This window comes from Medicago truncatula, chromosome 8 (assembly GCF_003473485.1).
Source record: "Medicago truncatula cultivar Jemalong A17 chromosome 8, MtrunA17r5.0-ANR, whole genome shotgun sequence".
In the NCBI taxonomy this organism is placed as follows: domain Eukaryota; kingdom Viridiplantae; phylum Streptophyta; class Magnoliopsida; order Fabales; family Fabaceae; genus Medicago; species Medicago truncatula.
In genome coordinates, this window is record NC_053049.1 from 42,414,635 (window position 1) to 42,426,507 (window position 11,873).

The following is an 11,873-nucleotide window of genomic DNA, read 5'->3' on the forward strand; positions in this document are numbered from 1 at the left end:
GTCAATGACTACCCAAATATATGTAACAATTGGTCAAGTTCGAGGCTGCTCATCAAGCTACATCATCCGGTTGTTGAGAAGTTTAAGAATTAGTAAGTTTGCATTATGATTTCACAATACAGTGTTAGAGTAACTTATTATTTCACAATCTGATTTGATTGTTTTTTGACCATGTTTATTTAATTGTTGTCGTAACCTTAAAACTTCTCAAGCTCAGAGTCAAAGCTTCAGTTAGAACTTAAGTCAGAGTTGGACTTCTTCTCAACGTACTTCGTACAACGATTTTTCCAAACTGTCTCATGTTAGGCCAATAATGCAATAATACTTATTGCATTATTTTTTATTTCATGTGCATAATTTGTGTTAGGATACATACTGCATCGCTATTTGGAAAACAACTAAATTCAATCATAACCAGTTTGGATTGTATTTTAAGAGTTGCACCAAATGTTCGAAGACATCAATGTGAAATTGTGCTAGCTATATATGCCCATGCGGAAGTGATGCTTAATTTCCATTTGTTTCAACAATGTTAATTGGTCAACAAGGTACATATAATGTACATGCATGCATTTATCTAGACTTTATATGAAGATAATATAAAGATAAATTAGAAGTCATGGTACATTTTCTTTAACTTAAAATCAGTTATGCTACCTTTATTTTAAAAATTATATGTAACTATATTCGCATACATCTTATCCATGTTAATATGCATTAGACTAATATTGCAGTTATTTTCCTGTATAGCATTTCCCAAACGAGGTGTCAAGAACAATTCTGAAAGGAAAGCGCAAAACAATCACTCTCATTGATGACCAGAGACAGAGACAGTATAATTGTCGCCTCATTACAGCCAATCGAGCAAGCTATGAAAAATACTTGGGTGGGCAGTGGTTCAATTTCTGAAGAGAACGAGTGATGGAAGAAGGTGGTAAGCTCATCTTTGATCTCGAAAAGTCACAGAAGAACTTGCACGTTCGAGTTGTTCCAAAGTAGATCTTTGTTGTTGAGCTATTTGAACTTCTACTATTTTGACGTATCGCTTTGGACTGTAGTCGTAAACTATCTTGACTTTGGGATGCCATTTGTTCTTTTCATTTTGTCTGATGTAAATATTGGCAAAAATCCCTTTTTGGTTAGTCTATGACACTTGCAGTCTCTTTTATAAACCTAACTATTATGTAACGTTAATCTGCACATTGTTGGTTCCTTCATTGGTTCCAATTAGTATCATGTTAATTATAATGTTGTTTTCATAATCTCTTGAACAAAATAAAACATGCTTTGATAAATGTTTTAGAAATGTACATATATATAACATCTAATTAACAGTGCAATTTGTTTTGTACCTAGCACTTCCCAAATGAGATATCAAGGACATTTCAAAAAGGAACACGGAAAACAATCACACTCATCGACAAACAAGCTCAAAAAAGGTATAAGTGTCGCTTGATAACGGCAAAGAGAGCAAGTTACAAAAAATACGTAGGCGATCAATGATTCAAATTTTGCCGAGAACATATGTTAGAGGTAGGTGATAAGTTAATTTTTGATCTAGTGAAGCCACCTAAAAATATGAACGATCAAGTCGTTCCCAAATATAGATTTGGTGTTCATGATCCGCACTTTCAACAGATCACCTTATCTCTAATCCTAGACTAGATTATCTTCATTCACCAATGTTACTTCTTTGCTTGATTTCATTTGATGTAAATATGGGTATCAATCCTTTTTGGTAACTCTATAACAATTTTTTTTTTTTTTTTTTTTTTTTGTAATTTTGGATAATATGTAATCATAATTCATACATCATTAGTTCCTTTATTAGTTCCAATTGTTTTCATCCTAAATATTATGTCAATTCCTAATCTCATAAACTGATTATATGCTCTCTTAATCAGCCGATACATATTTTATGATGAATCACAATGTTATGTCGTTTTAACATCTCTTCTTTCAAGATTTTTTTTATCGAATACGTTATTGAACCTGTGCGAAGCACGAGTTTGTAACTAGTTGATTATTAAAAAAAAAGCATTAACTTGATTAGTTAAATTATATGTCAAAGAGGCTCATGAATGAGCTTTTCTTCTTTCTCCGAACAAGTAATAGAATGACTGGCGGCTGAAAGTAAGAGAAAGAAAATGGGTCATGACCTCATGCATATGAAAATGACTTTAATAGACATTAAATAAAGAGAAATGATATTTAAACATTCATTTTTTAACAACTTTTGTGACAACTCTCTCTCATTTTCTTATTATACATTTATTCTCTCTCTTCCTTTTCTCTCTCTATTGCTATTGTCCAATCAAAAGAGAGGAAAAAGATTGTCACTAAAAGTTGTTGAAAATTGAATGTCAAAATATCATTCCTCTTAAATAACACAATTGAAGAGAGAGAAAAGGATTTTTAGTGTCCAATTGAAAATGTGTTTCATGCTAAAATACACCTTCACAAGAGTGAATGGGTGTGTTATAGCAATATCCTTTTTTAAACATAAAATTTATAAAATTGTTTATATTTTTAAAGCGTTAAAATACTTAATGAATTAGTCTCTCCAATTACATGCATAAATATCCGGTTTACACTATAAAAATCCTTAACAAAGCACTTATTAAAGATTTTAAAATCTGAATAATTTATAAATTTTATTTTGAAAAAATTACTTTTTAACATAACCCAAACACTTTAATTAACTTACAAGCTATCAGTCATACCAAATCAAGTTTATTATCCAACACGTCTATCGTGAAGGTGAAAAGGTAGCTTTATCTAACATGTGTTACTTTTCCATCCCATTAATTTTGTTTTTTTGTTTGTTTTTGAATAAGCTAAATTAATCCACCCTAATTGACACCAGAGAGAATCGAATCTGAAATGTTGAGGAGAAACATGCTCCCAAGTCACAAGTCAATACCACTAGACCCCAATTAAATTTCTTATTGAAATATACTAAAAATTTAATTAATAACTGATAAAATAATTCATAAATAATTAACAATTTAATTGCAATTTAAGAATAGTAAATACTTTCATATTTAAGAATAGTAAATACTTTCATCAACTGACAAATGGCGAATTTGGCAAAGAAACAGATTTGTTATGTTACTATATATAAGATATATAAATAGAGGGTTCATTGTTTAGATAATAACGATTAATAGAATAGAAAACGTCGGAGGAGGAGAAAAGGAGATCTGAAAAAGCAATGGGGTAAAAGCAAACCACTTTGCTTTTTAGTTCCTATTTTTTAGTTATGCTCTTGTGTTGTGTTGGTAGAAAGTAGAGACGTTAGTATTATTTTTGGTTTAGTGGAACTTGATTTTTGTAATTAATTCATTTTCTGTCTTTAACACCACAACACGTGCAAAGCAACAAACATTTTTAGCAGGCATCCATCTCCATATGATTCCCAAACAATGAGTTTGTCGGATTTTTCTCTTTCTTTGTTTCTGTTGTGGAATTCAATTTTTCCATCGACCAGTATGAACTTTGAAATCAATATGGTTTGAACCATTCATTTACAAACCACAACATGCATGTATGGTTTATCATCTTATGTTATATCGATTCACAGTATTTGGATGGGGAACGCATGATTTTTATGATAACAAAAAAGTTAATGATACGGTGATCTTTTGTTTTGACTAATCACTGTATTTTATGATGCGGCCATGTATTATGATTATGATTTCATCGTTTCTTGTTAAGTGTAGGTTTAAAGAGATGTTGTATTCGGATGGGGGTGTCTACATTGGTAACTTTAAGGGTGAACAACATCATGGCAACGGAAAGTTTATATGGTCAAATGGATCAATATACGAGGGTGATTGGGTTGATGGAGAGAGGACAGGGAAAGGACGGATCGTACATACATCAGGAGATAAGTATGAGGGTGGATTCTCTGGAAATCGCCGCCATGGTAATGGCACCCAAACTTGGAAGGAAGGAAATGTCTACATTGGAAATTGGAATAAAGATAAATTTGATGGAAGAGGGATTATGAGTTGGGCTCAAGGTGATGCTTTTTATGGTTGTTGGACGAATGGACTTGCACATGGATCTGGAGTTTATATATCTGCACGTGGGAATGTCTATATTGGAAATTGGAAAAGTGGTAAAATGGATGGAAAAGGGAATTTTATTTGGGCCAATGGTGATGATTTTAATGGTTGTATGTCAAATGGACTTAGACATGGATTTGGAGTTTATAGATTTGTAAATGGGGATATCTACATGGGAAATTGGAAAAAAGAGAGAATGAATGGAAGAGGGATCATGAGATGGGCTAACGGTGATATTTTTGATGGTTGTTGGTCAAAAGGACTTATACATGGATATGGAGTTTTTAGATTTGCAAATGGGAATGTCGACATCGGTAACTTCAAGAGTAAAGTTCTCCATGGCAACAATATGCACACATGCTCAAATGGAACAATGTATGAGGGTGATCGAGTTAATGGAAAAGTGACAGAGAAAGGATTGGCAATATGGGCCGTTCAAAATCCTGATGGATATTGGATATGTCCTGATTCCTCACCTGAGAGCCCTTTGGTTATCAAAAGGGAATATATGGAAGGAGTTCTAATTGTGGAGAAAATAAGGGAGTACTCACAAGTAAGGAATAATAATAAGAACAAAAAACAAGGGAAATTTAGTGTGAAGAAAGTAAAGAAAAGATCGTGTGTATGGACATTTTTAAAGACCATCAAAGCTATTATCTGAATACTAACTTGCAAGGTGGCATCAAGTAAATTATTTGATCTTTAAAGAAAGCATTGTGGAAAAATTGATATAGTATTCATTGTTACTAGTATTATCACCTTTTTTTTTCCAAATGTTTTATACTTCATTATTTTATAATCACGGCCTTATGTAGAAAATCATTCGACTGATAGATTAGATGCCTCAAGTTTTTTAAAAACTTGTATGGTTCGAAAAGTTCCATGAAGTTGGAGTTTATTTATATTGTATTCATATGTACTTGTTGCATTTTTTTTTTGTGTGAAGGATATGTACTTGTTGCATGTTTCCCATATCAAATTAGTATAGAAATAATCTATAATATAAATTATTTGTTTAATATTATAAGTGAAAAATATGAAACACTTGGAGAATGATGTGATATTGTAAGTCTGACACCGAGTAGGATGGGATGCTTGGTGGTGTGTTTAAGTGGTTTGGTTCTTCCTCTTTGCTAGTTGGCTATTAAGGTAGGGTTCCCCAAGGGCTTAGATACTTCAAAAAATGATGTGATAAGTGTAGAGTTTTTTCATGCATTCTTTATAAGAACCTGCAATTTTCTTATAGAAATTTTTATGTACCTTATTTGTTATTTGTTGAAATTTTGATTAGGATGGTGAATTTTTAATTAGGAAACCAAAAAATTTGTTTATGACATTAGTTAATCAGTCTGCTGAAATTTTGATTGCTAGAGCATCTAATGGATACTAATATGGTTTGATAGGGCCAAACCCAACTATATATTACAAATTGTTAGCTTCCAAAAATAAAATTTGGAAACTTTCGTACTTGTGTCTATACAACTATATTTTGAAAGAAAAATAAAGTTTTAGTTCAGCGTATAGTTATTCAGTTACGAAGTAAACGTCCTCACAAAGTATTGAGTTATTTTAATTTTAGGTTAAATAAGTTTTTTGTGTTTATAAATATAGCGAATTTTTATTTTAGTTCCTACAAAATTAAACTAAATGTTTTTATCCTCATAAATTTTTATTTTGTTTTTGGTCCTTAATGGCCACTTTATGTTCATATGAATGTCAAAAGTATAACTCTTTTATGTTCAAATTATATTCATGTTATATCCGTTTATTATGTTCAACTTTTATATATTCATAGTATGTTCAAAAAATGTCAAAATTATATCCATTAGGGACCAAAAACAAAACAAAAAATTTTGTGAGAACGAAAACATCCTATTTTATTTTTTAGGGACTAAAATCAAAATTTGATATATTTATAGGGATGAAAAACTTATTTAACCCTTTATTTTTTTATAAAAAAGAACTCTTAGTGTTTGTGCATCACATGTACTTAGTGTTTGTGGCATCTATTCTCATATTCTATTCACCCGTGTTTTATTTAGGCTAAACTGCACTTTTCGCCCCTTAAGTTTTGAAATGTTGCGATTTTGGCCCTCTATTAAAATAAATGGCAATTTTAGCCCCCTTCGTCCCAAAATTGTTGAGAAGACGTCATGTGTTCCAAATAAGGGGTCATAATTGCAACTTTTTGTAAAGATAAGGGGTCAAAAGAGCATATTTCCCTTATGTTAGAAAGTCAAAAGAACATATTTCCCTAAACATGGGGGTCACTTTTGCCATTTTTTTAATAGGGGATCAAAATTGCAATATTATAAAACTTAGGGGGCGAAAAGTGTTGTTTAGCCTTTTATTTATCGAGGTGAAGATGTAGAATTAGGAGTTTATCGTTTAGTTGTTTTTAAAGTCAACTTTTTACATTTGAACCCTATTCTGCAGTGTCAATTTTTGAATTTTTTTTTCCCGCCCCTATCACCAAAAAAATTGATATGTCTGCCCCTAGTTCAATATTATTGATAGAAATGCCCTTGTTCTTTATTTTAGTTGGCGAACATAACCATTTATTCAAGTTTTTTATGAATATTCTGTGTGTTCTGCAAATGAAATGGCGAACATGATTTTTTCTTTTAGGTTTCTTTCCTTTTTTTTATATGAAATGGCGAGCAAGATATTTTTTCTTGGGTTAACATGCCTTTACCCCCCTATAATATATGACATTTTTGGTTTTGCCCCTTGTAATTTTTTTTTTTGGATTTGATCCTTGTAAAAAAAAAATTATTTTAGAATACTCTCAAAGTCAGCTGACTTTGCATTTTCGCTGATGTGGCATGTTGTATCACCTTTTTCGGATGACATGGCATGCCATTTCATATGAAGAACAGGAAACAAAACTTTAAAAAAAATCATGTTCGCCATTTCATTTGTAGAACCCATAGGATGTTCAATGTTCAGAAAAAACCTACAAACTTGCAGAGAATGTTTAATAAATGGTTATGTTCCCCAACTAAAATGAAGAACAAGAGCATTTCTATCAATAATATTGAACTAGGGACAGACATATCAATTTTTTTTTGTGATAGGGGCAGAGAAAAATTACATCAAAACACAATATATCTTATACTATAAGGTAATAAATAAGGTTTTTTACTCTCTTTTTTATAGTTCATAATATTTTGCTCCTATTGTTATGGGTTATTTCTGCTATTGTTGTCGATTCATCCAATTTGAATGTGATCGAACAAAATTTTTAACTGATAAATGGAATGATATTATGAACTAATATTTTAACTGATAATTGAAATGATATTATAGATAAAATAATTTAAATGAAGGGGTAAAAATGAAAGAAAAAAAAAAAAAGCCCACAATGGTGTACTCCCTTTATACATCGTTGTAGATTTACCGGCACAAATTTTTAAAAAACATCTCAACATGTTGAGTGTTAGAGGTGACAAACATCTTATTCCCATTTTCCCTTTAGTTGAGACTTCAAAACATTCATCATGAATCCATATCAAAACAAGTTTTTTATATCTCTATTCCTTTCATAACATGATAGCTTGAGATTCCTTGTAGTTAGCAGGTTGTGTGATTGTTGATTTTTAATGGTTGCTGCCATATTTATCATTGGTTGGTACTTGTTGCAATTTTTTCTCTGTGTATGAGATCCTTGTTTTGTTAAGTTAGGGAGCTGAATGCAAATTAGTAGCTTCATTACGTAGTTAAATCATTGAACACCTTGGTGAGCAATTATGTCAACATTAACACTAAAAAGTGGTTACATAATCTTTTTTGAGAAAATTATGTCAACGTTAACATTTAAAAAGTTGGAAATGGGGAAAGATTTGGTTGGGATTTGAGTTTTTAGTCCACCCTAATTCTTTCATCCAATTAGAATGTTCATCAGCCGAAGGTAGCAGTAAATTGTCAAAAAAAGGTTTTTGGCATACTTCAATATGGGTGATTTTGGAATACGCGTAATGGGAAAAAATGTAAGACTAAGGATTTTGAGGTGAATTCGATCGTTGAGGAAATCAAAAGTTTTACCTTTGAATAGACTCAATTATTGTCCTTGTTTCTATGAATTGAGTTGGTTTCCGGGTGAGTATTTTGGTAGATATCTGTTGTTGGCAGCGGGCTAGTGGTTTGGGACTGTTATGCAGGTTTTTGGGTTGCAGTTAGTAGCTGTGTTGATTGCCTAGCCACAGATTCCAATTTGGGTTTTCTGTCCTGTGTTTGTATTCTTTTGTTTTTGGTTTTTGGTAGGTGTTTGGCTGGTCCCTTTGGTGTGGTTTCATTCACTGTAACTTTAAGGGGCTGTTTTTTCCTGTGTTGTATTCCTTTTCTTATGCCCCGACAGTGCGTTTGCGTTCTAAGTTCTCACTCTCATAAAACTGAGAATTTCGGCTCATTTAAGAGAACACAAAGATTATGAAATATCTGCAGTTATGAAGCATTATTTATCAAATAAGCTGCATTCTTCAATCTGTTTATCATCCATCATACTGGGATTTGGATGAAACATTTATCATTTGTCCAACTGTTTATTATGTATGCATGTATAATATATTGATTTATTATAGAATAAAATTTGTATATCTTATTTTATTTACAATTATGTAGGGGGAGCTTCTGTAGTCAGGAAACTGACTTTTTTAAAAAAGTTAATTTTAATGTTTGATTCATTTTTAAATTGTTGATTACTGATTAATTCATTTAGTAATGTTTGCAACATCTTTGACTTACATGTACTATTTTATCGTTGAAATCTTTAACATGCAAACATAGTTGATGATATTATGTAATAGTCTTAAGCGTTACACTTTGTGGGGGTGTTACGCTTATAACAAGGTATGATAAAATTAGATTAAGTGTAGTTTTGTTAATCGGATGAATTGATGATACTATGAGGAATGAACTTTTGATGTGATTGTACAAACAATGGGGTGTTACTCATTACATTTTTGATGTTATAGTGTTAACTTCACCAAAAAACTCATTCTTATGACTTCACCATAGAATTTTTCTTATGTAGAATATATTTCTCAGATAAACTAGAATTTGAACCCCACATTAAACAGTGAAATTTGAGAAAAAACATTAATACGAATTTGTCACGGAGTTTCTATCTAAGAATTATGGGATGGCGAAATATTTGTTCACAATCTTCCTAAATTTGGTTTATTTGGTCTTCCATTTTTTCTCTGTGCCTTTGAAATTTGAATACGAGTAATGTTTTTATTTTTTGAAAGGATTATGAGTAATGTTTAGTACTATGAAACTGCCACTACTATACGATGATCGAATAAAATATTTATTATATGATATCGAAACTTGTTTGGTAGGAAGGAATGATGTGCTCATGCGTTAGTTAATTATGGTTGCCCTTTGGATGACAATATTGTGTTTTATCACACTCTAGTGTATTGAATTAAGATTTTAAAAAAATTTAAAAGATTTTTTAATAATAATTTTTTTTTGTGGTATTCAATCAAGACTTTTATAAAACATAAATAAATCTCATAATATTCAATATTTTTTTTGTGGTATTCAATCAAGACTTTTATAGAACATAAATAAATCTCATAGTATTCAATCAAAACAATCAAGATTTTTTATTCAAGGCAACCAAATCTCATGGTATTCAATTGAGATTTGTACCAAAATGTCTATTGGTATTAACAAATATTTTATAGAACATAAATAAATCTCATAGTATTCAATTAAAATAATCAAGATTTTTTATTAAAGGCAACCAAATCTCATAGTATTCAATTGAGATTTATACCAAAATGTCTATCGGTATTAACAAATCTTAAAATTTTAATGAATTCTTTTGTAGAGTGGATTTTGTGAGATTTTTTTATTAAAAATACACATGACATGCTCTTCAACAATCTCACAAAAAACCTTAAAGTGTGTTTGGATGAGGGAATGTTTTGAGGGAATTGAAATACTTTGATGTGAATTCCATTGTTTGGATGATAATTTGAAGAATTTTCAAAATGATGGAAATTTATGAAGTATTTTGTTCAAGTTAAATTTAGAGAATTTCAAATGACACCTAAAAGGTAAGAATTTCAAAATTCTTCATTGTTATAATTTTTTAAATTTTGCATTTTGGTCCTCAAAATTTTCAATTTGACCCCAATAAATTTTCAAAAAATTGCAAATTGACCCCTCAAAATTTTCAAAAATTATAATTTGACTCCTCAAAATTTTTGAAATTTGCAAATTAACCCCTAATTTCATTTTTCAAATTTGGCACAAAAAAATTAAAATTTAGAAAAGTTGCCCAAAAATTATGACAATATTATTTTTTTATTTCTCCATCCAAACAATAATATTAAGGAATGAAAGCAATTTAATTGAATCATTTGAATTACCTAGAATTCTAAATTCTTCAAAATTTCTCAATTACTCCATCCAAACACACTCTAGAATTCTAGACAATTTAAATGATTCAATTAAATTACTTTCATTTCTCAATTCTTTTGTTTGGATGAAGTAATAAAAAAATTCATTGTCATCATTTTTGGGCAACTTTTATAAATTTTAAATTTTTTGGGCCAAATTTTAAAATTGAAATTAGGGGTCAAAATGTAAATTTCAAAAAATTGAGGGGTCAAATTATAATTTTTGGAAAATTTGAGGGACCAATTTGAAACTTTTTGGAAATTTTTTGGGGTCAATTTGAAATTTTTGGAAAATTTGAGGACCAAAATGACAAATATGAAAAATAACAACAATGAAGAAATTTGAAATTCTTAGCTTTTAGGTGTTATTTGAAATTCTCTAAATTTAACTTGAACAAAATACTTCATAAATTTCCATCATTTTGAAAATGCTTCAAATTATTATTCAAACAATGGAATTCACCCAAAGTATTTGAATTCCCTCAAAACAATACATTCATTCCCTCACAACATTCCCCCATCCAAACACACTTAAGAAATTTTGAGACATTCACAACTTTTGTTACATCCTGCTTTTCATTGTTGATGTGCACGTTCGGTCAAGAATCTTGTTGTCCACGTTACATACTCATACTTGTTTCTCACTATTGCAGATTCGTAAGTGTAATTTTTTTTTTATTGTTTTTCTAATTTATTATATTTATTTGATTTTTTAACAGATAGTTTTTGTAGACAGTGTTATGTTATTTTGTTGTTAACCAACAATTATTATTTTTTGGTCCAATAGTTTAGTGTCTGGAGCTCACACAATTAAATGTGGAGACGTGAGATGTTCGGGGTTCGAATCTTGACCTGCAAAAATTATGCAATGTCCCTACCAACCGAGCTAAGCTCACGGGATCAACCAACAATTATTATTGTTATTATTATTATTGTCTTTTTTTAGAGAAATTATTATTTTTATTATTGTTATTTGGTTATTTTGAGTAAATTATTATTATTATTAGTCAATTCCATATTACAATTTCATAAAAAATTCATTCGCTCTTGTAATATTGACTTTTTCATAAGAATCATACGATCCTTTTAAATCTTAAAATCCCATGAAATTCTTTGAAATCTTAAAAGTTTATGTTACAAATTCATTCAAATCCTGATTGTGAAAAATCTTTTAAAATCCCACAAAATCAATACAATTACACAAAGTCTTTTAAAATTTTAATTTCTTTTTGCCAAAACAATCTTACAAAATCTCAATCAAATACATCCCCTAAGATATTTAGTGTCCGCTGATATTACGGGGATCACTATCTCTTGCTTAATCTTATTGCAGTTCTTTTGTCTTGGGCTTAAACCCTCCTAGTAATAGAAAAAAAGAAGAGAAACTTGA

The 11,873-nt window shown here is 30.2% G+C and overlaps 1 protein-coding gene across 1 annotated transcript; it reads left to right on the forward strand.

Moving 5' to 3' along the window:
- Positions 1 to 3,732: 3,732 nt before the first annotated feature.
- Positions 3,733 to 4,731, forward strand: LOC120577585 (phosphatidylinositol 4-phosphate 5-kinase 8). The gene has a single exon (XM_039829189.1). It carries the CDS (start codon positions 3,733 to 3,735, stop codon positions 4,729 to 4,731), a length of 999 nt encoding a protein of 332 aa, XP_039685123.1.
- The last annotated feature ends 7,142 nt before the right edge of the window (positions 4,732 to 11,873 follow it).